The sequence below is a fragment of the Pezoporus flaviventris genome, unplaced genomic scaffold, assembly GCF_033815535.1.
Source record: "Pezoporus flaviventris isolate CSIRO_AGI_PZ_B2104156 unplaced genomic scaffold, CSIRO_AGI_Pfla_v1 ptg000013l, whole genome shotgun sequence".
Classification (NCBI taxonomy): Eukaryota; Metazoa; Chordata; class Aves; order Psittaciformes; family Psittacidae; genus Pezoporus; species Pezoporus flaviventris.
In genome coordinates this window covers 15,520,272-15,544,921 of record NW_026892561.1, presented here as the reverse complement: position 1 = coordinate 15,544,921, position 24,650 = coordinate 15,520,272, and the positions used below count along the sequence as shown (strand labels likewise).

The 24,650-nt window shown below is 37.1% G+C and overlaps 2 protein-coding genes across 3 annotated transcripts; both read left to right on the top strand.

Moving 5' to 3' along the window:
- Nucleotides 1-2,431: 2,431 nt before the first annotated feature.
- On the top strand, nt 2,432-11,082 carry RGS18 (regulator of G protein signaling 18). 2 transcript variants are annotated; one of them, XM_061451764.1, is made up of 5 exons: nt 2,432-2,793; nt 3,455-3,556; nt 6,973-7,034; nt 8,068-8,234; nt 10,610-11,082. In XM_061451764.1, the coding sequence occupies exons 1-5, from the start codon at nt 2,675-2,677 to the stop codon at nt 10,862-10,864; spliced, it is 705 nt and encodes a 234-aa protein (XP_061307748.1). In that variant the 5' UTR covers nt 2,432-2,674; the 3' UTR covers nt 10,865-11,082. The 2 variants fall into 2 exon arrangements, with proteins under 2 accessions (XP_061307748.1, XP_061307747.1); XM_061451763.1 differs by having other exon boundaries at nt 6,970-7,034.
- Nucleotides 11,083-19,593: 8,511 nt separating this feature from the next.
- RGS21 (regulator of G protein signaling 21) lies at nt 19,594-23,404 on the top strand. Its single transcript, XM_061451765.1, has 3 exons — nt 19,594-19,752; nt 20,983-21,149; nt 22,122-23,404. The coding sequence occupies exons 1-3, from the start codon at nt 19,710-19,712 to the stop codon at nt 22,323-22,325; spliced, it is 414 nt and encodes a 137-aa protein (XP_061307749.1). The 5' UTR covers nt 19,594-19,709; the 3' UTR covers nt 22,326-23,404.
- The last annotated feature ends 1,246 nt before the right edge of the window (nt 23,405-24,650 follow it).

The following is a 24,650-nucleotide window of genomic DNA, read 5'->3' as shown; positions in this document are numbered from 1 at the left end:
GGGCTTCACATAGGTTGAACTGAAAGCCTGAATCTTTCAGTGCTAAACTTTAAAAAAGAAATTACATATTCAGTGTATAATACAACTTATTACTAATGGTATCAGTCAGTATTTGTTTCACAGAGGGCAGCTATTGGGTCTACACAAGTCAGGAATGACTTGACTGTCAGCTTTATAGGACTTTATGAAACACTACAGAAGCCAGGCACTTTTCACAACAGGCCTAAAGAGATCAGGACATCACCTCAAGGAACTTCATGGTCTATCTCTCCTGCACTTCATGGTCAATTCAGTTTTGCTTTTTTGTTGCATGAAGATTGTTTTGAAAATGCATTTTCTATTCATCTATGAAAGCTCTAGAAGAAATATATTTATTCTTGTCTACAAGTAAAAAATCATTAAGTCAATATTGCTCTTGCTTTGCAGAGATGATCGTGATTTGAGGGCTTAAAAATCTCCCAAAAGATTTGTGAATACATTTCAGTGGTTAGAGAAGTGGTTGGGAATTAGAACATTTAGTTCTCATCCCAAATATCTTTAGAACTTCCTAGGTCTCTAGTCATGTCATCAGCGTGATATTTTGGGTCTGCTTTTTCTAGCTTAAAGTAACTTATGCATATTTCTGTATCATCATCTTGCAGTGTGCAAAATGGCCCAGAAGCATTTACAGGGTCATTAATGCTGTTGCTGTAACTACTGTAGCCTGCAGTGCAAACCAGAAATACTTATTAGCACCAGCGCCATTGCTGACAAAACACAGACTGACTGTGATGCAACTTGGCTACTTCAGGGCTTGAATTTAATATTAGCTTTCTATTAATGGGCCAGGGGAAGTAGAAAATAGAAAAAAGAGAGATTGTAATTATTCAAGTTTCTGAATGAATTCTCAGGAGATGCACAGCACACTGCTGCATTTGGGACTGATGCTATTATCACAATGTAGTACAGTAATATGTCAAGCATCTAAGATGTAACACCCATTGCTTTAGAGTCATTTTAAGAGTGGATTGGAAAAGCCATTCATGCATACGCTGAGGAGAGGCCATTATTGGTGGGTGCTGGAAGAAATGACATAACAGGTCATTTCCATCTATAAGTTACATGGTGCAGTGGCAAGGCCACAATAACTCACTTCTGAGTGATCTTCCATGCTCCAGATCTTTCTTAAATAAGATTGTATGAAATACTGAGGCTACAATTAACAACATTTTTCAGAAACTGAAGTCACCAGATAATAAAATTATGGTAGATGTAAACAGACAGTATTATATACACATAATAGGAGGGGAAAAAAGGTCATGTGAATACCACTGTTGCAGAACAACAAAGTAAAATCATTCATTCTGTATTTACTTACTTATTGGTAAAAGGCAGAATATATTGTTATAGACAGCTGTGGTTAAAGCCAGTTTAAAAGAAGCAGGATGTGATATATGTCTACTCTGAAACTGAAACTGAATGTTAAAACCATAACTCGGCTTCTTAAAGATCCTTGTGTTACAAAATGTGGATTTGCACTGAGTATTTCCCACTTAGTCTGATTTTAAAATTTGTGTCACATATGTAATACATGTGAGTTTTCTTTCATTTTTTTTCTCTCTTAAAAAATTCACAATAGAGAACATCTTTTTTTGTTATGTTTCAGGAATCTGTAGTCCCAGCAGAGGTTTTTTCTGTAATTCATTTGAATTTTAATACCTCGTGTACTTCTCATCTCTGGAAGCCACAAGGAAAAGGCCATAGTGGGACAGGCACCTGAACTTACCCACGTTGCAGTAATTGTCAGAACTGAGCAAAACCAACACAAATTGTGCTTAAGAAACTTAACTGACACCAAACTTGTATTTGAAGAGGTAATTTGTGCTTATCAGGCTAAAAAATTAATACATTTTTACATTATGCAAACTGAAATGAGAAATTTTTTGTTATTTACTGTCAAAACAAGCAAATAGAATTCCTTTTTTTTTTTTTTCTAAAGGCTTTTTACCTTGTCTGGGAAACTGTAAATGAAAATAAAGCCACAGGTAGAAAAAAGAGGAGTTTGAAGTGGAGAAACTTGAAATTAGAGTAGGTGCCCATAATTTCTGAAAAATGGGGCAAAACTAAAATCTCTGCTTACAAAATATCTACTCAACCACAGGTTCATCTGGCTTTTGCAGTAGACTCTGAGAAACCCTGCATTTCAATTTTGCATGCTGCTGATAGAACTGATTCTATGTCTGGCATATGGCACTGTTGGAGGCTGTAGAGGGCAATTTAAGGTCAGTTAGAAGTTCTTCTAAGAGCTTAAGATAATGTTATGCGTTGGTAACATCCTAAGTCCAGTAGAATACCAGCTTCCACAAGCAGAAACCCAGGAGGTGCTCCCTGCTGGTAGCCGTGTTTGTCTGGATGGTCAATGGCCATTTTGCAAAGTTGCAATCTCACTTCCCTAAATGACGAGTGTAAAACCAGAACCCTACTTGAAATCCTGTGTACGTGCAGCTGCAGTGGCAGTGAAGGTGGAGAACCTCCTTCTTCCTACTACCTGCTCTGGAAACTGCTCGACGGCCAATTGGGGGCAACCGATACAGCATGTGAGAGCCCTCCTGAGCACATCAGTCACACCAGATGTAACTGCTGTAAGGAAGTAAAAGAAACATTTTCTGAAACTGGGAAGCCTTTTCAGAGGAAGATGGAGAATCCGCTTCTTTTATTCCCTCAAGTAAACGTTTCTGCTTCAAAGGATAAACCCTATTACAAAGTCATGAAATCAACCATTAAGGAAGAGCCACATAAAGCAAGCAAGCCTGGGTAAGTTTTAAGGGCATGCTGATACTGAGTATTCTGTTTACATAGAGGATTCTAACATAGCTTGTGGGTATGAATTTAGGGCACAGATCTTTTTTTTTTTACGTATTCATGAAAACTCAAGAACTGCAGTCTTTGAAATCATATACACAAAATACTCATCACAGATTATTTTTTTTTCCTTTGTAAGAACAAGGAACAAATAATAAGGTAAGAAAATAGGAAAAGGAGGTTTCAACACATTCTGAGAAATGCTTCTTTAAAGCCTGAATATGAGCTGGTAAAGTTTCTTTGTAAAAATTTCAAATGACAGGAAACAATACTTCCTTTTTCTCTGCAAAACTTTAAAAGTTGAACTGCTGAGCCAGCTGTTTATGTTCTCTAATGTGAAATTTCACCCCTTCATTTCAAAATCAAGAGAGTGAAAATGAAAAGATTTCTATTTCTCTTTGCCAGTGCTGTCTATGTAAGTTTGTGCTAAGCTATAAAGGAAAAAAAAAATCACTAATGTGAATAAGTAGGAGAGGTAGCATCAACATTAATGTGAGTAAATATATGTGGATCTATGATGCAGAAAGAGATATTAGTCAAAGGAAATGTTTGAGGGGAAAACCCCCTAATTTTCAACAACGTTGCTTGAAAAGCCACCCTAATTCTGTTGTAGAGCTAAGCAGAAGAGAAATAGGCTGAGCCTTCTCCTGCAGAAACCTGAATTTCATGAAGGTGATCATCTTGCTAAACCTGAAAACTTGACAAAAGCAGCAAGGTAAGTGTCATAAAAGACTGAGGAGATGGGGATTCCTTTCAAGAAGTGCCTGTGTGAGTCAGATCGTTTCCTGAATCTATGTGAGTGTGTTCAGACTTGGCAGAGACAAGGCTTTCAAGTTCTATTTAATTTTAAAGCTAGCAGTCTAACTCAAGCATGTAAACACTATAGAATTACCTGGTATGCACCAGGGTAGCTCACCACAAGTGTTTTTACACCACTAAGTGTAGACTGGTCACCATACACTTGCAGATATGTTTAAACCTTTCCTCATGCCAACAGCATTTTTATTAGTCCACTGACTACATGGAGCAAGCGGCAACTCAGAAATGTAGCTGACAAATTTTTGCTTACAGGGAAATCATACAGCTACTTGGAAAGCAGGTTTCCCATAGAATTCTGTGATGTACAAATGCCAGATAAATGTCAAATACTGAATGCATAGTTCCTCAATAATTCCAGTAATTATTGGAACACTTTTGTCTCCAAAATTCAGATACTGAAGTTTAAACACTGTTGTAATATTGTCCCTATTATACTATTTCTTATAAAGATACAGGGTAAAATCTTGGTTTTGTTGGATTCAATAAGAATTTAGTTTCTGACTTCAGTGGGGTACCAAGATCTCACTGATGCATAGGAATTGCATTTGTAGGTCATGACTGAAAAGAAGGAATTTGTGAAATACTGCAACTCCGTGGCCTAAACAAATTTGCTGCCCCTTTCTTTCCATTACAGATCACTTCAGAATATTTCAGTGCTTTCCATGCTCTTTTGCCTTTAGAACTTGGTGAACCTTGTTTAAGCAGTTACTATCTTTTGGGACCAAGATGCCACTTTGACCAGAAAAAGGGCTTCTACAAGCCCTTACTAATTGTGAATGTGTAGTAGAAATGGTATAGAGATCCAAATGCTGTTTCTAGATCCCATGAAAAAGTGGTCAAGAATATTTGCACCTATGCATCAGGGTAATTAGCCATTTGTTGCTCGTATGTCCAAATATCATGCCCATCCAAATGATACGGTGTACTCAGAATGTGGAACTTTCCAGTCCACACCTGTGGGGCATTTCATTAATTTTTTTTTCCTCTCTCCTTCTTGTTTTGCTGCTGGCAGAAGCCTTAATTCAGTGTTTTTACAGTTCACTCAGGAATACAAGACATTGCAATGACAAAGTTAAAACAGTGCTGAGAACACCCTTTTCCCATTTCTCTTTTCCATACATGTAAAACCATGTGAGATTGCAGCTGAAAACAGGAAGCACAGTCTCCACGCCACCTGTATGCAGGCAGTGGTGGGTGTTTGATTACCCCAGGTATCTCAAAATACATGGCCATCAGTGCATTCTTATAATCTCTGGAAAGGCACTTTTGGAGCCAGATATTATAGCAATAAATAATTCTCTGAAGAATTTCCCCCTTTTAACAGACTATCACTTCCTTTTCAGCTGCCTTTTACCATGTTATTCTCAGCTGGGTGCCTGACTAACAGGGATTCATACCTTCTTGTGGTACAGAAGAGAAACTGGTAGATTTTTGCCAATCTTTACATATGGATTAGAGAGGGGTATTATTTTTTTTATGAAAATAAAAGATAATTACTCTTTTCTGAATAGTAAAATGAGATGATAGTTTGAGATTTATTACTTAAATAATTTACAGTTTTTATAATTTCCATTCTTCACACAGATATTGACTAACACAGGTATTAAAAAAATAATGAAACACTGCAGTTGGCCAGAGTGGTGATTGTGGAAATGCCTCTGACCTGTAAATTAGCTTTTTCTCATCTTTAGAAAGTGACAAAGCTGAACAAATCTTGGTTTCCATCTATTGCAGCAACTCATTTCTGCACCCAAGTGTCGGGGATCTATGGCGCTGTTGGGTTGATGCAGTTTTTTGAAGGAAAACCAGAAATCCACACCAAGTTTCCAAACCCAGCAAAGAACTTCTCACATTCCATGCAGTTGCAGATGACATAGGTTGTCTGAAGTCATCAGGGTTTTTCTTTCACTGTGACCAAATTAATCTGTAACTATATGAACTCACTGTTCCCAGACTTACAAGTCCACAGAGAACTGCACTTTTTGTACTTTCATAACTAAAAACATCTGTAAGAGAGTGAGCTCTTGTTTTCTCTGACTCCAGAATCCCCCTACTTTACTGGTCTATGCTCATTTCTTCAATTTCAGTTCTCCAGCATGTGTACCTATGAAGAACTGTTTGTTTCTTTCTAGTTAAAGATTTCATTCCTATAAGCAATGACTAAGATACATGCATCACCTATTAAATAAATAAAAAATACTCCTTTTAGTTTTGTGCAAGACCAAGATCATTACTGGCTTTTAATTCCTTCCCAAAATGACTGGAATTTCTTTTCATCTAAACTTCATGTGCCTACAGATTTTGCCAAGGCAACCCAAATTTTGTGAATCAGGCAACAGAACGTCAAGCCTCCACGAGGAAGAGGGAGTCATGTCCAAGAAATGTTCAGTCCATGAAGAGTTGTTCAAACCAACTAACCCAGACAAGTCACCTACTGATACTTTCAGTGTATTGTGCTTTGCCCTTGAATGAAAATGGTTCTAAATATTAACATTCAAGCAGCTGATAAAATTTGACTTAAGCTTCAGGCTTGAAACTTAAATCCTGCTCCTAGCATGATGAAATTAATCTCTGGGCTTACTCCATTTCTGGTCTGCTAAAAATCAAAGTACTGTTGAGGTGTGCATTTAGGGTTAATCTATGCAAAACAAAAAAAAAGGGTTTCTCCAAATCTGTAATTGCGAGTGATGTTGGCTGTTCTTCTTTACTTTCTTCATTGTTCTTTTAGGCAGAATATTTGAAATCAAAGTAAAATATGTGCAACTTGACATATTTGTTGAAGAATATGTTTTATAAATGGAGCATAACTTTGTGGAGAACAAACCAGCCTATTTGTGCTATTACCCTGTAAGACTATCACCTAAACCATATTGCTACAACTTTGTCTTCAGGCTATAGAACTTCTGGTGGTAACACAGCCTCAGACCAAGTACATTCAAAACCAAATCTCTGCAAGAATATTTTTTAAGTTTAAGTAGGTGACTGCCTGGTTCCCCCAAGAGTTTTGCCATACTGCATGATATCAATTTGCTTAATTAGTAGCACAACACAAAACACTGAAAAGAAAAATCTCTGCTTTTATGGATTTTTAGGCAGGGGAAAATGCAACTCTGCAGGAAAAGTGTCAGAAAAAAATGAAACCAAATGTTTCTGAAGTCCCTAAGAAAATTAGCTCCTTTAGTAATGTGATCTAATCAAAGACTTTGTGAAACAGTCTTAAGCAATAATGGTAACAGGTTACATAAGTTGCAGCAGCTTCATAAATACACAATATGCACAATTCTTCAAACCCACTTTCTGTTTCTTAAGCAGTGTGTCTCCTGAAGAAGCAGTGAAATGGGGAGAGTCTTTTGACAAACTGCTTTCTGAGAAAGGTTTGTAGCTTTTCCCTCTCTGTGCAGACTGTTGGGATAGAAAAATCCAGTGTGCACTTAAATAGACCTGGCAACTACCTTAAACTAGATAGGATGGGTTATCTGTAGTAGCTTGTGTTTTTGCTCTCCTGTGCTTAGGCTATAGCATGCTGTCAAGTATTGAAAATAGTTGAAAATAGCTTTTAAGTTTTGTATTTTATTGAGCAAAGTAATGTAACAGACAGCAAGGAGTTCCTTCAATAAACAGTAGAATTTTATTTGAGCATTGTTCAAATATTCCTGACCATAAGATCAAACCTTAAAAATGAAAACATGTTCTGTGTATTTAAGAACAGACTTTGTCACTTCTGGTACAGTTTGTTTCTAAAACAGTGATAGGATCAAAGCTGACCGTCACTTGAAAGGGCTTGTTGCTTATGTAATTATCAAATGCACGTATGCCCCTCCTTCAATTTTGGAGGGACACATGTATAATCCAGCTACAATGCTGGACACGATGTGCTTTTCAGATCTGCCCCTTGAATAGCTGACATCAGTACGATTGCATTACTTCTGCAGATTAAGCATACTTGAAATGAAAATATCTTCAGCATGATAAAAATAAGATAAATCAAACTGTCAAGATGTTACAAGCCATTCATTTTAAATTGTTACTGGAGACAGCCTACATACAAACAAAGATTCAAATAGTGTTTCAGTCAACCTAAGTTGACATTCAGCCAGAATAAAATCTGTCACTTCCACAACCATCCACACGTTTTGATTATTTCTGTTTCTAAATTAATAAGATCTTGGTAGTGGAGTTTTACAGCTGCTGAGAATTCTCTAATGGGAGTTGCAGTAGTCAGGGTCATAATGAAAGAACTGCACTTATTTGAAAATCTTTATGTATTTTAAAGTAGTTATCTATAATGTGATATAATTCAAAGGGAGCAGAACCTATTTTGTTGCCTTGCACAGACTGTGTGAAAAGAGTAGCTGTTTGATAAGGATATATGTTTTTTTTAACGCCATTCAACATTCCTTTCTGTAGCTGGATTGGATGCCTTTACGAAGTTTCTGAAAACTGAGTTCAGTGAGGAAAACATTGAGTTCTGGATAGCTTGTGAGGATTACAAGAAGAGCAAGACTGCACATGAACTTTTGCCAAAAGCTAAGACCATTTATGAAACATTCATACAGAAAGATGCTCCAAAAGAGGTACAGTAAAAACATTCTTCATTGTATACAGTATTTGACACAACTGCATCTGCTGAAATCTGCTTTTAAGAAGTGCATGCCTAGATGTGGAGGCAACAGTTAATCATGTAGTCACTGACATAAGAAGTCTGTACCTTAAATGTCAAAGTTTGGAAGGAAATGTGCAAGCAATGGCATAGATTATTCTCATTGTCCCCCATATTCCTTTCAATACCCCCTCCATGTTACTCTTTTAAGTGTAGAGCAAGAGATTAAATGTTATATTATAGGACTCGGAGATTCCTAGTGGTCTGTAAAGAAAAAATAGGGATGTTAAATATTAAAGCTGCAATGAGATATAATAGCTAGAATTTGTGGAAGTATTATCTGTCTTTATTTAAAGCTACCTCCAGAACCACAGAACTATTGTCCCTTTCTTTTAAACCAGTAATCCTCTGTTGAATTATTACATGACTGAGGTTCAGAAGCTTTTACTTTAAATGAGCCAAAGGACTAAAAGAGACTAGAATAAGCTATTAAAATTAAACATATCCTTTAAAACATAACTCTTTTAAGCATGGGCTTTTCTTGATTAATCCTTCCCCTGATTGATCCTTCCACCCTTCTACTCCCCAGATCTAATTGTGTGCTCTTGGTACATTACTGTCAGCTGGGAGTGGGGGAGGAAGAAGGGGGTGAGTGGCTGCATGGTTCTGGGTTACCAGCTGGGCTTAAACCACGACACACATACATAAAAATATGTTGGTACATCAATCCTCATCAACAGTAAGGCCTTTTTATATTACTGTAATAGTGCAAGAAGTTTTCATATTTACAATTTCTTCATATTACTGAAACATGTTATAAAGAATTCAGAAATGAGCAAAAGGAATACTTTTTTGCGTGCTCTACGAAAGTGATGAACAGACTGGGAAATGATGAAGTCTCACTGAAATCACCATCAGCCTCTCCAGTACGTCTTTTGGACTAATAATTTCCTGTAATTCTGTTGAGTTTGAGATCAAATTATGTTACTGGCCAATGCTCCTTTTTTTCCTGTATTATTTCTTTCTTATTTGTCAATATAGCAAAATTTACACACTAACTGCTGCTTCCCTGTAACAAGGGTGTAAAAGATGTAATTCTTATTTTAAGAGAAAGATTGCAAAATGGTGCATAGACTATATTTCAGATTCAGGTCTGCTTTTCCTAGGAAATGCACACTTTCAAAGGCTTATGTCCCATTTTATTTCCTTCCCTGCTGCCTGTCTTTGGGGCGGACCTTATGTAAAAAGAGACCCCATAGCTGTTCAAGGTAGAACCTGTCACTGCCATTTGACCAATCTCTGAGCAGTTATGGTAGGGTATCAAGTACTGGTACTGTCAGCACTTCCAAGGTTGACATAGTGAAGAGGTGAGCAGTAGGAAAGCTAGGGAGAGGGCAGGGTGTGGAAGTCATACTTTAACTAACAGTAACGTAGCAATTTCTTTAACTGTCATACTTTTGATTTGGTGCATGTGTGGGTAGTGTGAGTACTGCTGTTCCCCTTGAGCAGTTGGCTATGGGGAGACTTCCTTCCTTGGGTTTAGCTGAGCAGCTGAGACCAGCCAACAGCATCTCATTTAACAATACACAGCTCTGGAACTTGCATCTTTTCTCTGGCTAACATCGGAGCAGAGCTCTTTTACACACACATTTCAGAGTGTACAGTTTTATGATAGGATCATAAAATCATAGGTTTGATGAGTGGACTATTTTATCGTCATTAACTGTCCTTCAGTTCTTGGATTTATTTTTTAACTAGCTTTATGGAAATGACAGATGTATCTTAGAGAGGAAAAAAAGGCATACTAGAGAAGTTACTTTCTGACTGAATCAGCAATTTTTAATATACATTCTAACTTATTTTTCAAAATATCTTGTTTAGGTAAGTGCCTGAGACTTTAATAAAATTCTCATACTAATTAATTCTTTCCAGTAATTCTTTCCAGAATTACTAATTAATTCTTTCCAGGATGAAGGCAATGACACATTGAATAAATGATCATTTTGATACCCCATCAAATGAAGTTCTGTATTAGTCCGGTGTTGCAAAGCTTGACAGCTGCAACTATACAAAGATTGCTATTAGAAAATTACTTTTAGTCAAACATCAAACTTTACCTTCTATTTTGTCAGTTTTCCATTGTACCAATTGCACATCTGTGCAGACTTTCCGGCAGATGTTACATGAACATACTAACTATTTCTGTGATATAAATATCCCATTGTATCAGGGATTCAAGGTCCTTTTATCAGAAAAAAACTCACCAAAATACAATATCATTGCTATGGATAATAACACAGGAAATGCATGAATGTATATTAAAGAAATCCACTTTTCCTCATTCTCCAGGTGAATTTGGACTTTCAAACCAAAGAAGTCACAAGTCAGAATATTGAACAGCCCATCATCACCACCTTTGATAGAGCACAAAACACTGTCTACAGGCTGATGGAGCAAGACAGCTACCCACGCTTCCTGAGATCTGATCCTTATTTAAATTTGGTTAAGGGGAGAAGTCCCAGTCGTCCTACCCTTAGGAGACGGTCACGGTCTTTCACTGTCAATGATTTTAAAGGTGTACGACCAGACTTTACTGTTTGGTAGCAGGGAAACTGAACCCTCATAAATTTTAGCTACTGCTGCAACTCATATGTATTTTACAGTCCAAATCCTTAGCAGGTGTAGATGAGTGGAAAGCGAAGTTACATGCACTTACACCAGGTCAGAGTTCTGTAGCCACTGATTAATCTTATTATAGAGAAGTAGGCAACATATTGTCAAGACATATCACGTAAAGCTTTCATACAGTATTTTTTTTAACCCAAGTATTTAGAAGAAAAACTTGAGTTTCCTGCATAAAAACGTATAAGATGCCAGTTGATAATATCTACTGTGTATCGTTGGCCTGTATTATTTAGGACAGGGTCTCATCACAGTTAGAATCTATATACCTAGCCTTTGCACATATTTATGATTTATGTTTCTGCAATATTTTCTACACTAAGCACAGAGTATTTGTGGTATTTTCTCATACTGCAAAACACATACGAACTTTATTAGGTATAATGTAAAGTTACAGGGATTTTTTCTACAGCCACTGCGTAATTAAAATTTAGCTATTACATATTTTAAGAGGAACATAATATCTTTAATTTTTGTGGTACAATTTGTACTGTTTTCTTATTACATGTGTCTCTTTGTATTTAAGTTATGCTGTATTTATTAGTTTAGCCATCAAATACTTGTATTCTAGGTTTTTGCAACCAAATGAGTAGCAACAGAGACCCAAGAATGCTGTTTTAACACAATGTGTGTCATTAAATATCAGGTCACATGGATGTGTGTATGTATATATCATAGTCCTACTTTTATTTGCAAATATTTATGGTATACCAACTTCGTTACTAAGCTTTGTTCTAAACTTTTTTCTGACTTTTATTTTGAAAAATAATCTGAAAATTAACAGCTCTTGGACTCAGGCAGAATAACCTTCAGTTCTACTGGTCATTACTCTCCATGGTTATAGAGGAGGAAGGAGAAATCTCCCTTTACCTTCAGTAGTAAACTGAAGTCAGATATGTCATTTTCACAGTCAGTATACAGTGTCTTCTTTCAGAATTGATGCAGACATATCTTGAAGCATGGGAAAGCTTTTAAAATCTTAAACATTGGTTCAGTTTAACAAGTGGCTGCAGGATTTGGTTGTAACTATGACTTGTATATTCAGTCGCTTTTCATGGAGTTTTAAGATATTTCCCTTCTCTTCCCTCTTTGTAAGTTGTCAAAGTGAAGAGGTGCAGTTCCTGAGGATGAAAAGTTGTGTTCATTACTAATTCAGGGTATATATGAACTGCTTGATCTGAGGCTTCCCCTGTCTGCTTTACTAACTTTCAATAAATCCTAAGTGATCTACTTAAAAAGTTGTCAGGATTCAGTTTGTCACCAGTACATTGATGAGTAAAACATGAAGACTTCACTTACAGTTCAATACCAGTTGTAATTGTGGCCATTTCAATCCGGTGTTACTGTGCAGAGAGACCCGGACTCACCAGGAAACACTGCTGAGCTGCAGTGTCCTGACAGCCATCTCCAAGCTCTCAGCTTTACCCTGGGAAGAGACAGGAAACACTTTTGCAGCTGCGAGGAGTATGAACCTTGCTGGTTTATTCCATTATCCTTCCCTGATCCCAAAACTCCAGACACATGCTATTTCTAACTGTGTAAGGCGTCAGAACCTCTGCACAGTGATTCAGGAATAAATAAAATGTTTTTAGTAATATTGATAATGTGTTTCAGTCTCTATCAATATCAAATGCAGCTTTGGAGCTTCTCAGCACCATTTTTTACAAACTGCACTCCTGTTGTCATTGTCACACATGTCACATGAATGAGTGAATACAGTGAAAAGCAACTTCCTAACACAATTTCATGGCTTGAAGTCAGTATGTTCTTCTGGATAGATTATTTATCCCTGCTCTTTGGCTGTCCCTGCGTCATGAATCAGTTCTGCACAAATGATCCTGTTTCAGATTAGGGAATCTCTAATCATAGAATCAACTAGACTAATATGTCTGAATGCCAGGTTTTGCAGGTATTTAAAATACGCAAGTTCCTATATTACTAACTTTGTTAGAGAAAGAGAACAGGTTTGAGGACATCTGCAGCTAGATTCTCCCCTCGTGTGATTATGTTTCTTCATACCAGCTGAGAATCTGCACCTTTAATCTTGCCATTGATCAAATAATTAAAAAAAAAATACTTAATACTATTCTAAAACCCAAACAAATGACAAATATAGTACCTTGAGTAAGACTTTTACTTCTTAGCAAAAAGCCAGCTGTTATTCAAAAGGGTCTGTAATGATAAATTTAGGTCAGCAGGCGCCCTTTGTTTCATTTCACTGACACATGGAAAGTTTTCTTTATCTCCAGGGAGGCCTTCCTCAAAACCATCAGTCTTGTGGTACTGACAGTGCTGGTCCCTCTTAGGAGTTTTATGATGAAAGCAAACAAGATATTTCTGGTAGCTGTTTATGCATGTATGGTTTTCAAAGATAATTATGAACTGTAGCTGAATTTACAGCATACGAATGTCATGGGAACTGCTGTAAAAAGAAAGTCAAGATAAATTCAGAGAAAGGAAAGCAGAGGGCACAAAGATAAACTAAAATGACGTATTTAGCTGGCAAAGGGTTTTTTCTAAAAGAGGGTCCTTTTAGTGGGAGAAAATGAGTGCTCTACTACTTAGTTCTCTGCTGTAGTTCTAGAAGATGAACTAAGCATAGATTTAGTACAAGTCTGTGATGCTGTCCCAAGGTTGAATTAGATGGGATTGATCAGACTAAGGGCTACCCCTGCACAGGTGGGTTTATGGTATGAACCTTAGAGTAGTGCCAGAGAGCATGGTCGGGCTTCTCTAGCTTTGGCAGAATCAATGCCATAATTATGTAAACCTTCTTGTTTAGCTGACCTAGTACAAATAACACATACACAAAACCAATCATCAAGAATTTTTACTGGGGATTATTTTCTGTAGCAGCTTTTTAGATTTGTATGTGCCATTCAGCATCCAGTAAGAGTGCTCAAAATACTCAGCTCTCAAAATATTCCTCTTACCAACATAACTCACTGTACATGCACACTTCACTTTACTCCTTATGAACATGAAGTCACCATACCCAAAGTACAAGGGAAATAATCTGCTGACCTGTGTAGCACAAAGGTTTGTCTCCTGCTTCAATACTTAAATCTTATTAGATGCTTTAAACCAGCTGAATTATTATCTGCTCTTCTTGTTTAACCGCAGGGAGATGGAAATTCACAGACACATTATCTTCTTTGGCTTTTGGAATTTAATATTGTGCAAAAGAAAGCTGTATTAATTTTTGATTTGACAAGAAACAAGAGGAATGCAATCTAAGATCAAGAATCTAAAAGAAACAGATTTCCATCTTCTGTTGAAGTTGGCAGTCAGTAATATGGCTCTTAGATGCCTTTACATGCTACGGCTTACAAGAGACTCACAAAAGTCAGATCATTTTTCTCCCCTTTTTTTTCCCCAGCTGCTCAGCGTGCCTTAATTAGGTACTGCTTTGAATGCAGTTCCCTCTCTTTACCACGCATACTGCCAAAAAACCTCAACTGAGAAAAAAAAAAACATAAAATCATCATCCTCTCCTCAGTGATTCATATGCTCATGAACGTAAGCCTGGCTTAGGTGCTTGTCCTGGATCCCGCTCTGTAATTTGCATTTTAGTCAAATGCCTCAATCAAATACCTGTGTGGCTCTATGCCAAAGATAAACATGTATTTCCTCTATACAGCATCCAGGTTGCTTCCATTCCTACTTTTGTCTCGCTAGTGTCTTGTTGTCATCTTCCACTTTTTGTATTCAATTCATTTAGGGCTGGACTCGAAAGCTCCCTCTGGTTTTATACTAAAGCTTTTCTCTCTCCTTTCCTAAATAGCATCTGTTTGCCTAACTTCCTCATAAATCTTACAACAGGTTATCTAGACACCAAGATTTACAGTCTAGCCTCTATCATTGCCTTCTCTGTGAAACGTAACTAAAATTAACTAGCATGAAATAAAATTCCATGGAAGTCAATTTAGAGTTTTCAAACAGGACAGAAGATTAAGCTGCAGCCTAATGTAAGGACAACCCTGAGCTGTTGTTCCTTCACCAGGCAATTTGCTTGTATTTTAGAGGCCCCCATTTCTTCCCAGCTTTCCAGAATTGTTTTAGATTTCTGCAGTTAATGCTACTCCATATGAGCTTTCTGAGGCATAGTGTCTACCTTTCCCATATTCTTGCATTGGTGCAATTTATACTTGTCTCATCATAAGGTTTTAATATGATCCTATATGTTTGTGCTATATTGGCTTCTTGTATGAAGTTTTGTGAAGTGTGATGCTATGTAAAAACCAGTGTATTCATCCATAAACTATGCCAAATAATCTGCTAGTTATTACTAAATGAGAATCTTCAAGGTTGTACATTTTCTTGAGAAATGTTTCCATTTCTTCTCTGATGTAGATTTGTGTTTGTATAGTGTTTGCATAGTACTTGGAAATCCCATATATGAGGGGCCCAGAATGCTGTAAAACATTTTGACAGATAGTTCTTGAAATCAAAACATTTTACCTGAAGGGCATACTTTGCTTGGGTGGAAAATAACAGCTCGTTTTCTTACGCAAAACAACTCTGTGGCATACTGCAGACACACCAAGTTATTCATATGGAAGAAAAAATAGTGCTGTGATTAAAATGTATTTGCATCCCGTATGACAGGCGTTTCTATGTTACTTAGGATGCCAGCAGTGCTCAAATCATCTTGGCTTCTCCCATCATAAGAAATGCAGCCAAGTCTCTGTGTGCTTGAATTGCCTGGACCAGCAGAACGTTAACTTTATTCTTCTGCTTAGCTTACGCTATACAAAACAATATTATCCAAGCAAACCTGGGTGTGGAATGGATTGAACAGAGGCCAACTGCTGAAGGGCAGTAACATACTGAACTTGACCCAGGGGAAACACTAGCACACCAGAACAGCTATTGGAGAGTGTGACCCTTTTTCTCATTTCAATCAGGTGAGTACGAGGTAACTGTTCTAGGAACATATATAAATGAAAGTGATTTCTTAGGTTAATGCACCAAGAGTTTGAACATAAAGCATTTTATATGGTCTATTGACATTAATATCTAACTCCAATGTGGATCAGAGGAACAAAAAACATCACACCATATTCCTCTAAACAGCCAATAGCTTTTTGTACAGGAAGGTAAGTCAGTGAAACTAGTGCCTAAAAATAGCTAAAAGAATAAAAGATGACTATCAGTAAACAGCCAAGCAGTAAGCTTAAAAGTTGAGGAGATTTAAATATTTAACAGATCAGTAGTCTTTAACAAGTAATACTGGCAAAGGAGGAAATGTTCAATCAATAGATCCACATTCCCTTTCCTACATTTCTAACTCTCCTGTGGCCTGTCAAAGATAGGAGGCTCAAAACAGGAATCCATAGCACAGTTCTGCAAGTTTCAGAAATGTTAAGTCAGAGGCCTCATCGATAAAGTTTTTAAAATACACTGAAATCAGCTGAGCAGATAAGGGTCTAAGCTGCCTTGAAGTCCAGTCTGAGTTATTATTTAACTGAGGATGCAAACATCAGCACTGTCAGCTGGATCCAGATTTCCAATTTGCACAAGCAGCTGATGCATTTGTTTTAATACTAAGATGACTTTTGCTCCTTATGAAATTTCAGTAAAATAATAATTTCTGGAAAGAAACTGATAAGTTTAAGCATTAGAAGTATATGAAAATGCTACCAACTACTTTTTATGAGAAGAGATGCCTGACTTCTCTTACTGGACTTGTGGTATTTGTACTAAGATAATAATAACAACCCTATTACATGCTGTGTTCCTGGAATATCCTGGAATATCCTGGAATCAGTTTATGTACACTAAATAGTCCCTGAACAGCATGTTACACAATGGTGAAAATCCCTCATAGCTTCTTTGTGGTTTTGTGAATTGTGATCAATACCCCATAATTGCATGAGCAATCAGACTGCATCATCTAGTTATTCTGTGTGCTGGTCAGAACACTCATAGGTTTCAGCACCTTTCTGTGACTGCTGGAACTGTCTTAAAAGTATCTGTCAGCACTGGAAATCTTCAAGAGATGCTTATGTCTGTGTCATTCGATACCAGGCAATTAGAAATATTTAAAAAAAACCCATCTGTTGTAGTGTTTGGAACTGTTTGGTTTTTTTGATTTTTTTTTTTTTTTTAAGTGTATAACCACCTGATTATAAATAAAGTAGGGACAGATTCTGCAGCCCTCCCTCTCATAAATAGTGTCACAGAAGTGAATGGGACTCTTTTCTAACAAGAATATTATTACCACTTCAAAAATTTAAAATAAGTCAATTTATGATCATAGTTCTAAGGTGAGTGAGTAGTATAATCACTGGGACTAGACACAGGGTAAGCATCAAGAAATGAATGGAACCATCCAAGAACGTTGCTCATAACTGTGTCATCTCTGTGCTTATAACTGCATTGACTTTACTGGCATTGCACCAAGGAATCTGGAGGAAACTTGCGTCAGACATTTATCTAGAATTTTGTCTCTTGGCTGAAATTCAATGCCTATTTTGAACTGCTCCTAAGTCTTTGCCACTTTTCCCTGGGAACCTAGGGCACTGAAAAGCAAAGTCCCTTTTTTGTCTTTTTTCAAATAACAAGGCGTAGTAATACACGTAAATGCCTGCATGGATTTGCAGAAGAATCTCCTGATTGCTACATGAGAAAGGTAGACCAGCAATCACAAAACATGACATTAGGGGAAAAAAATTACTGTATCAGCATTAATTGAGAAAGAGACAATCTCACTCTAAGAAAATTCGAGTTGTAGGTATTTACCATCTACAAGGCCAGAAACTCTACAAATAAATATTGTTTGGATTTTATATCATGCTTTTCCTCTTTACCAAATCTCAAACCTAGGACTGAATCAGTCACAAAGGATTCAATGTGCATGCAGATGTTGAGGGTTTTCTCTCCACCTTTAAGATGTTGAAATTAATCTTAATAGCGCAATTCATGGAAAGCTTTTGGTCCTGACTGGCAGTGTTACAGCCTGCAGTACATACTCAGTGGAAATAAGAGAAAATAACTGATTATGGAAAATAAGAAACACTGGGAAGAATCAGGATGATAATTCATATTTTTCTCCTTTTGTTATAACTTTCAGAAGAAGGTGGATGCAAAAGTAAGAAGTTGCAGAAAGGATTTGTATTTTGCTACCAGGAGTCTTTTTCAGCATTATGTAGGAATGGAAAGGGTACCTTGGGTCATCATTTCTAGTTCCCTATTATCAAAGGCAACAATTTAAAATAATCTATTTCATAAATATGTGAAGCTCTACCTTTGAAGTACAGAGGAGTAGAGAGGCCAAAAATTCTACTGGGAGACTTAAAAACACTTTTTCTGAAGCCTTCTTCATTTTCAGTCTAAATTTATTCACTGGCTGTTTATATACTGTTTTTCTTTTTTTCACAAAAGGTGTGGATGAGGAATAACTCCATAATGTTACTAAGGTGAAAATGTGGTGCATGATGGTGCCTGGGTTTTTATTTCTCACCTTAGAAGACAGACAAAAACTGAACACAGGATTTGAGGTGCAGCCTCACCAGTGCTGAGTACAGGGGGATCATCACCCCATACTCCTGCTGGCCACACTATTTCTAATATAAGGCAAGATGCCCTTGGCCTTCTCAGCTACCTGGGCACAAGCTGGCTCATGTTCAGCAGCTGTCAACCAGCACCCACAGGTCCTTTTCCAGGCACTCTTCCCTAAGCCTAGCGCGTTGCATAGGTTGTTGTGACTCAAATGCAGGACCCGGCACTTTTCCTTGTTCAACCTCATACAGTTGGCCTTGGTCCAGTGATCCAGCCTGTCCAGATTGTTCTGTAGGGCCTCTCACTCAAGCGGATCACACTCCCCCCCAGCTTGGTGTCGTCTGCAAACTTATTGAGGGTACACTTGATCCTCTCATCCAAAACATTGAGAAATATGTTAAACAGAACTGGCCCCAGTACTGAGCCCTGAGGAACACCACTTGTCACTGGCTGCCAACTGGATTGAGCTCCATTCCCCACCACACTTTGGACCTGGACATACAGCCAGTTTTTTACCCAGCAAAGAGTACGCACGTCCAAGCCGTGAGCAGCCAGTTTCTCCAGGAGAATGCTGTGGGAAATGGTGTCAAAGGTTTTACTTAAGTCTAGGTAGAGAACATCCACAGCAATTCCCTTATCCACTAAGCAGAGCACCTGCATTAATTTTACTAAAATAAAATAAAACCTACTAAGTCTGTTCCAAGCAGATAATGGGGTATCAGCTCATTGGAATTCTTCATTTTTTTTACCTGTCACTAGAGGTTACAAGAAGAACTGATTAACACTTGAAATTCCTAGCTCAAAAATCTTGGCTGGGGACATTTGTAAGAAAAAATTTCTTTAAAAAAAAACACTATTAAAAAATGTAGTTACAAACCACTGAACCAAGTTTATTGAAGAAGTAGGTGTCTTATTTTAAAACACGTGAAAAATATGAGCTAGACAACCAATGAGATTTATTCCTGGTGTTTTGTTTTCAGGTTTATTTTAATTGTAAGCATTACTACTACCTCCTGGATGAACATTCAAGTTCCAATGTCAAATAATATATTGTATGAGTCCATATGGCTCTCTACACTCTAAAAAAAAAACGCGTCCTGCTTTCTGTTGACTTTCTGTTATTCAGTGCATAGGGTAACAGGCTCTGCTCCCTCAGGGAGATAGCCAAATAATAGACTAGCTGCCACAGACTGCACAGGCAAAAGATCCCAATGCTATTTTCAAGGATAGATGTTGTTTCCACAGGTCAAACGCTGATGAAACCATGGCCTGGTCTGAGTCTGTGGATACAATACTAGCTAATAAAGGTAAGCAGTGAAAAATAAATTTTTTTAAAACATGCATCAACCCAGTTCACAAACGTTGCCATAAGGTTTTCACACTGCTTTCCAGTTGGACTCTCCACGTGCTTTGAACTACACTAATACTGGAGGCATGCAACCTGCCATGCTGAAAGGCAGAGGGGGCATGTTTCTCCAAGCTGCAAACACAATATACCTCTGGTCAGTGCTAAAGGGACATATAAGAAGGCAAAAGCCTCTGAAAGCATTTTGGTTTAAGATACCATGTTAAACTATCCATGCAATGGTTCTCTTTCTCCTTTTTTTTTAATTAAAAAACTCTCCCAAAACCCACCAAATCAAACACACAAACCCTTTCTTCAGTATTCCTGTTACATCAAAATATATGTGCTGTGCATTGGCTTTCAGTCAAACAAAAAGTAATTTCTAATTTATCCAAAGTCACTTCTCTAATAGATCCCATTCCTACTGACCTGAAACCTCAAGCCACATGTAACTTTAAAATTTCCTTGCCCCTGCCCCATTTTCTACAGTAACTTTGTGGCCTGGACACTGGGGTGCCTCCACGCTGTATCTTAATAGCATTAACTTGACTAACAGAACTTAATTTGGGTGCTGTCAGCTTTTTTTTCTAAGAGGTTGCAACTTGGATTAAGTGTAAATCAATTTTGTCCTTTCTTTATTTATCTTTTTCCTCTTAAAAATGTAAAAAATGCTGAATAAAGAAATAACAGAGTCCATGTCTTTGTCCAAGTCTCTATCATTATTTGAAAGAAGATGGAAGGGCTATTCAAGCAGGGTAACCTCAGCTCTGAGGGGAGCACAGTAGTGCAATATAACTTAGATTTCTCATTGCTTCGTAGAGCAGCAGTGAGCCTCAAATCCCTAATTTTCTAGTCACTAAAATCCTTCTTGAAAGCCAAGATCTCTAGGATTCCCTTTTAACTAGTGTATCAGTGCTAGAGACCAGACAGTAGCAGGGAGCTTTCCTCAGTTAGTAACTCTCTGAAAGAACTCTTAGTCACTTTATCATTGCTGTAGTTTCATCTCCTATTTATTTCTCCCTCAACAGCCTCTTAAGACTAATTGATGGCTGATAGGCCAAACAATATCAGACACTTAAGTTACACCGTATAAAATGCACATATATATATACACACGTGTATGTACATACATATGATCTGTATTCGTCTTTCAGTTTTCCTCTACCCATCATCTCATGCATTTTTTCTCCAGATGGCTTGGCAGCTTTTAGGACATTTTTAAAGTCAGAGTTCAGTGAGGAGAATGTGGAGTTCTGGCTCGCCTGTGAGGACTTCAAGAAAACCAAGTCCTCGGCTAAGATCGCTTCAAAAGCCCGAAAGATTTATTCTGACTTCATACAAGCTGATGCTCCAAAGGAGGTAAATAGTTTTCTGTGTGTACTTTGGGTACTGAGTATGGGAATCAATTGGAAAGTTCAGATACAAACTTCTAGGAATAACAGAAAATACAATTCAGTGTGGCTGTTTTGCATTTTCATGTCAATTATTTACCAGGTAGGAAACACTGCATGGGACTCTGTAAAGCAAAATAAGATCTTTTATGGTATATGTGCTTTTCACAGAGGGCATGGGTTTATCTCACCTTCTGAAACGTCTACCTTAAAATTTAATGAAATATATATTTGATAGAATTTGTTTTCTCTAACCATTTTAATAATGCAATAAGCACCATTTCCTCCATATTTTAGGTACCAGTATATTGGAATATTAGTATATTAGTGGTTGTATTTGTTCTTTCATACAGGTATTTTGACATGATAAAAATTAAAATGGAAACTTGCAAAACATTTCCATCACAGCATTTAATGTTATCTACTCAAAAAATGCTTGTGATGAAGGAAGAAATTACTACTTGATTATTGTTCACATTCTACTCCCTAACAAATTTTTACACTCATGTTTTTGCCTCTGACAGTGAGTGTGCTTTGAGTGTCTCCATGTCTTACATATGATTGAAATCCATTTTATTATGATAAAAACCCAAAAATACTTTTATAAAATACATAAGGCCAAAACCTAAACTGATGCTGAGTACCTTCATCCCTAATTTACCCATCGATAATCAGTACTTCAAAGGATTTGCATTGGCAAAAAATGAGATAAACAGAAGCAAGTTTTTCCCCGTCTTTTCTGCAGTGATGCCGTCTCTTTAAGAGTCAAATAAAATTAAGAATTCAGTATGGTAGAAAATTAAGGGATAACCTTCCTGCTTATTTGCATCAGCCAGGATATTTGAGGGGAAATTCAGATGCAGACTGTGTCTTGTAGAGGAACAAACCTCAGCTTTCCAACCAAACTGACATTGGTTTTATGCTTCCTTTTTTCCTACAGATTAATATCGACTTCCAAACTAAAACCCACATCTCTCAGAACATCTCTGAACCCACTCTCAGCTGCTTTGATGATGCTCAGAGGTTAGTCTATAGTCTCATGGCAAAGGACTCTTTTCCCAGGTTTCTAAGGTCAGAAGTTTACAAGGAATTGGTAAAGAAGCAACAGAATGGAAATCAGAAGAGATGGTTCCCATTTTTGTGAGAAAATGCCCAAGGGATTATGAATTTGTATATGTCTCCCATTGCAAGTCAGTACAGTTAATATTTTATTGAACTGATTGTACAAACCAGATCTAAATTGCCTTTGCCAGCTTGTTTTTAAGTACAATAGGCACATGATACTTTCTAATAACAGTGGAGAAATAGTCAAGAAACAGGATAGAATATGCCAAGACATTTGAGCTTCCTTTTTAGTAAAGAAGTTTGCCATTGAAAATTTTGCCAGTGCTTGCTTTATCTGTCAAAGTGTTTTCACATTAAGCAGAATGTTTTGGGTTTTCTGATTTGTTATTGATTTTTCTGTAGAAGTATGGCCTCAAAAATAAATTTCAGGGGACTTGGATACATTTACTCATTCATTCATCATCTCATTTGTAATATGTAAAAATAAAAAAAATTAAAAAAAATCCTCCTTTAAGCATATTTTATACCAACTAAAAACAGGAGAAGTAGAAATATGGTAGATAACACAGTATGATAATATTTAATAGGCAGATGTTTTATGACAAATGTCCCTGGCTTTCAGAGCATATTACTGTTTCATAATGCAGCTGTCTTCAATATGACTCTATCCAATTTTCTTTGTGTTTATTTAATTTGAATTTTTATTGAGAAGTCTCATTTATTAATTGTGTAGGCATTTGGAAAAAAAAACAACAAACCCTGAGTAAATATTCCTTTGTACATTTTCAGTTAGTAGTTCCTTTTCTTTGCTTTTCCAAGTGTATCAGTGATACTGTCCCCATGCACTCATGAAATGAGTTATTACAATTTTTCAATGAAATACAGGTGAGCAGAAAAGTAAACATCAGAGAAACAGTTTCAGGCAAGTAAGCATGTAGATCAGAATTTAGTCATGGTGTTATTTTTCAAACAAGCAAGATGCAGTAGGATTCTAGTGCAGTTATCATGTTTGCACACACTGATCTCGTTCATTGCTGTTGGAGAGTTTATTGTGTATATTTTGATGAAGGAAGGAGCTGTTGTATAGTACTGAAATAAGAAATATTTTAAACCATATTGGGCCAGGAAGAATCTTCACTATGGAATTAATTCTAAATACAAGAGATAGCAGTAAGATTTTTCTTAAAAACAAAACAGGAAAATACCCCCCAAAACCTTTAATTTGATATTAATTTGATTGTTTCGATTCTTTTGCTTTTGAGCTGCTCTGAATCTCTAGGAATCTCTCATTCTCTGTTCATGCCTTCTCTACACCATCGCATATTCTATGCAAAAGATCCTCTCTGCTATCCAACTACATTAAAGAACTAATTCATGTAGGAAATAAAGGATATTAAGTAGTCTGAAAGCCCCAGTACACTGTCTTGAGTTGTATACTTAGGTTCCCTGCCACAGCTTATGTAGGTAGTTGGTTAGGTAGGGTGTAAAATGCCTCTTCTTTGACACCCACCATCTTTACTATCACCTACTTTTTCTCGCTGTCTTCTTTTCATTTTCATTTCTTTCTTCCCCAGTACTAGTGGTTAACAGAGAAACAAACACAGTCGCTGCGGTTGAGCTGAAAAGAGGATGTAGGTTTGTTTTGCAGTCCCACAGCTACCATTCATTTTGCAATGATACTTCTGTGGAAAACTGCAAGTTCTGCCTACAGTGCAGCCTTGGTCTCCTTTCTGCACCAGGGGATTTCTGCTGCTTAAAGTCACAGTGAAGGCAGCAGTCAGGATTGCTGAAATTTACTCAAAAATGCAGCAGGTAATTTTCTCTTCTTACAAATCCAGTTCTCATTTTCAGAAGAGAAACTTGCCGCATGTTGGAAGAAGTGGGATCACATCACCTTTCTTAGCAGGGCAAGTAGAAAGAAAAAAATTTACCTTGAAAAGGGATGTGTGATCATGAAACCTCACAACTCCTTTAAAACTTGCACACTTTTGACTTTACACCATCACAGACAGAGCTAGAAACTGGTAAAAAGATGGCTTCCAGGGGTCTCCAACTCCTGTCTGCTTGAAAACGCAGCATAAGGAAAAGTTAAAAATATACATAAAACAGTCAGGTTGTGTGGAATCATGTGAATGAAGCCACGTAAGCCAGTGGAAGGGCCCATGCTCACCTTTGTGTGAGTTAGATCAAATGTGAAATAATACAATCCACTATCTGAACTAGAAATATAAAATTTCTGGAAGTTCTGAAGCCTAGAGACTAAAAATAGCTGTTTTTTTACCATAAAGACTCTGAATTTTGGGGAAGACTACCTGTTATATCTGGACTTTACTGCTATGTGTAAGAAAGGGAAAGCTACCATATATAATTTGGCTCCTGCAAAGAAAGTGCAGGTAGATTAAAT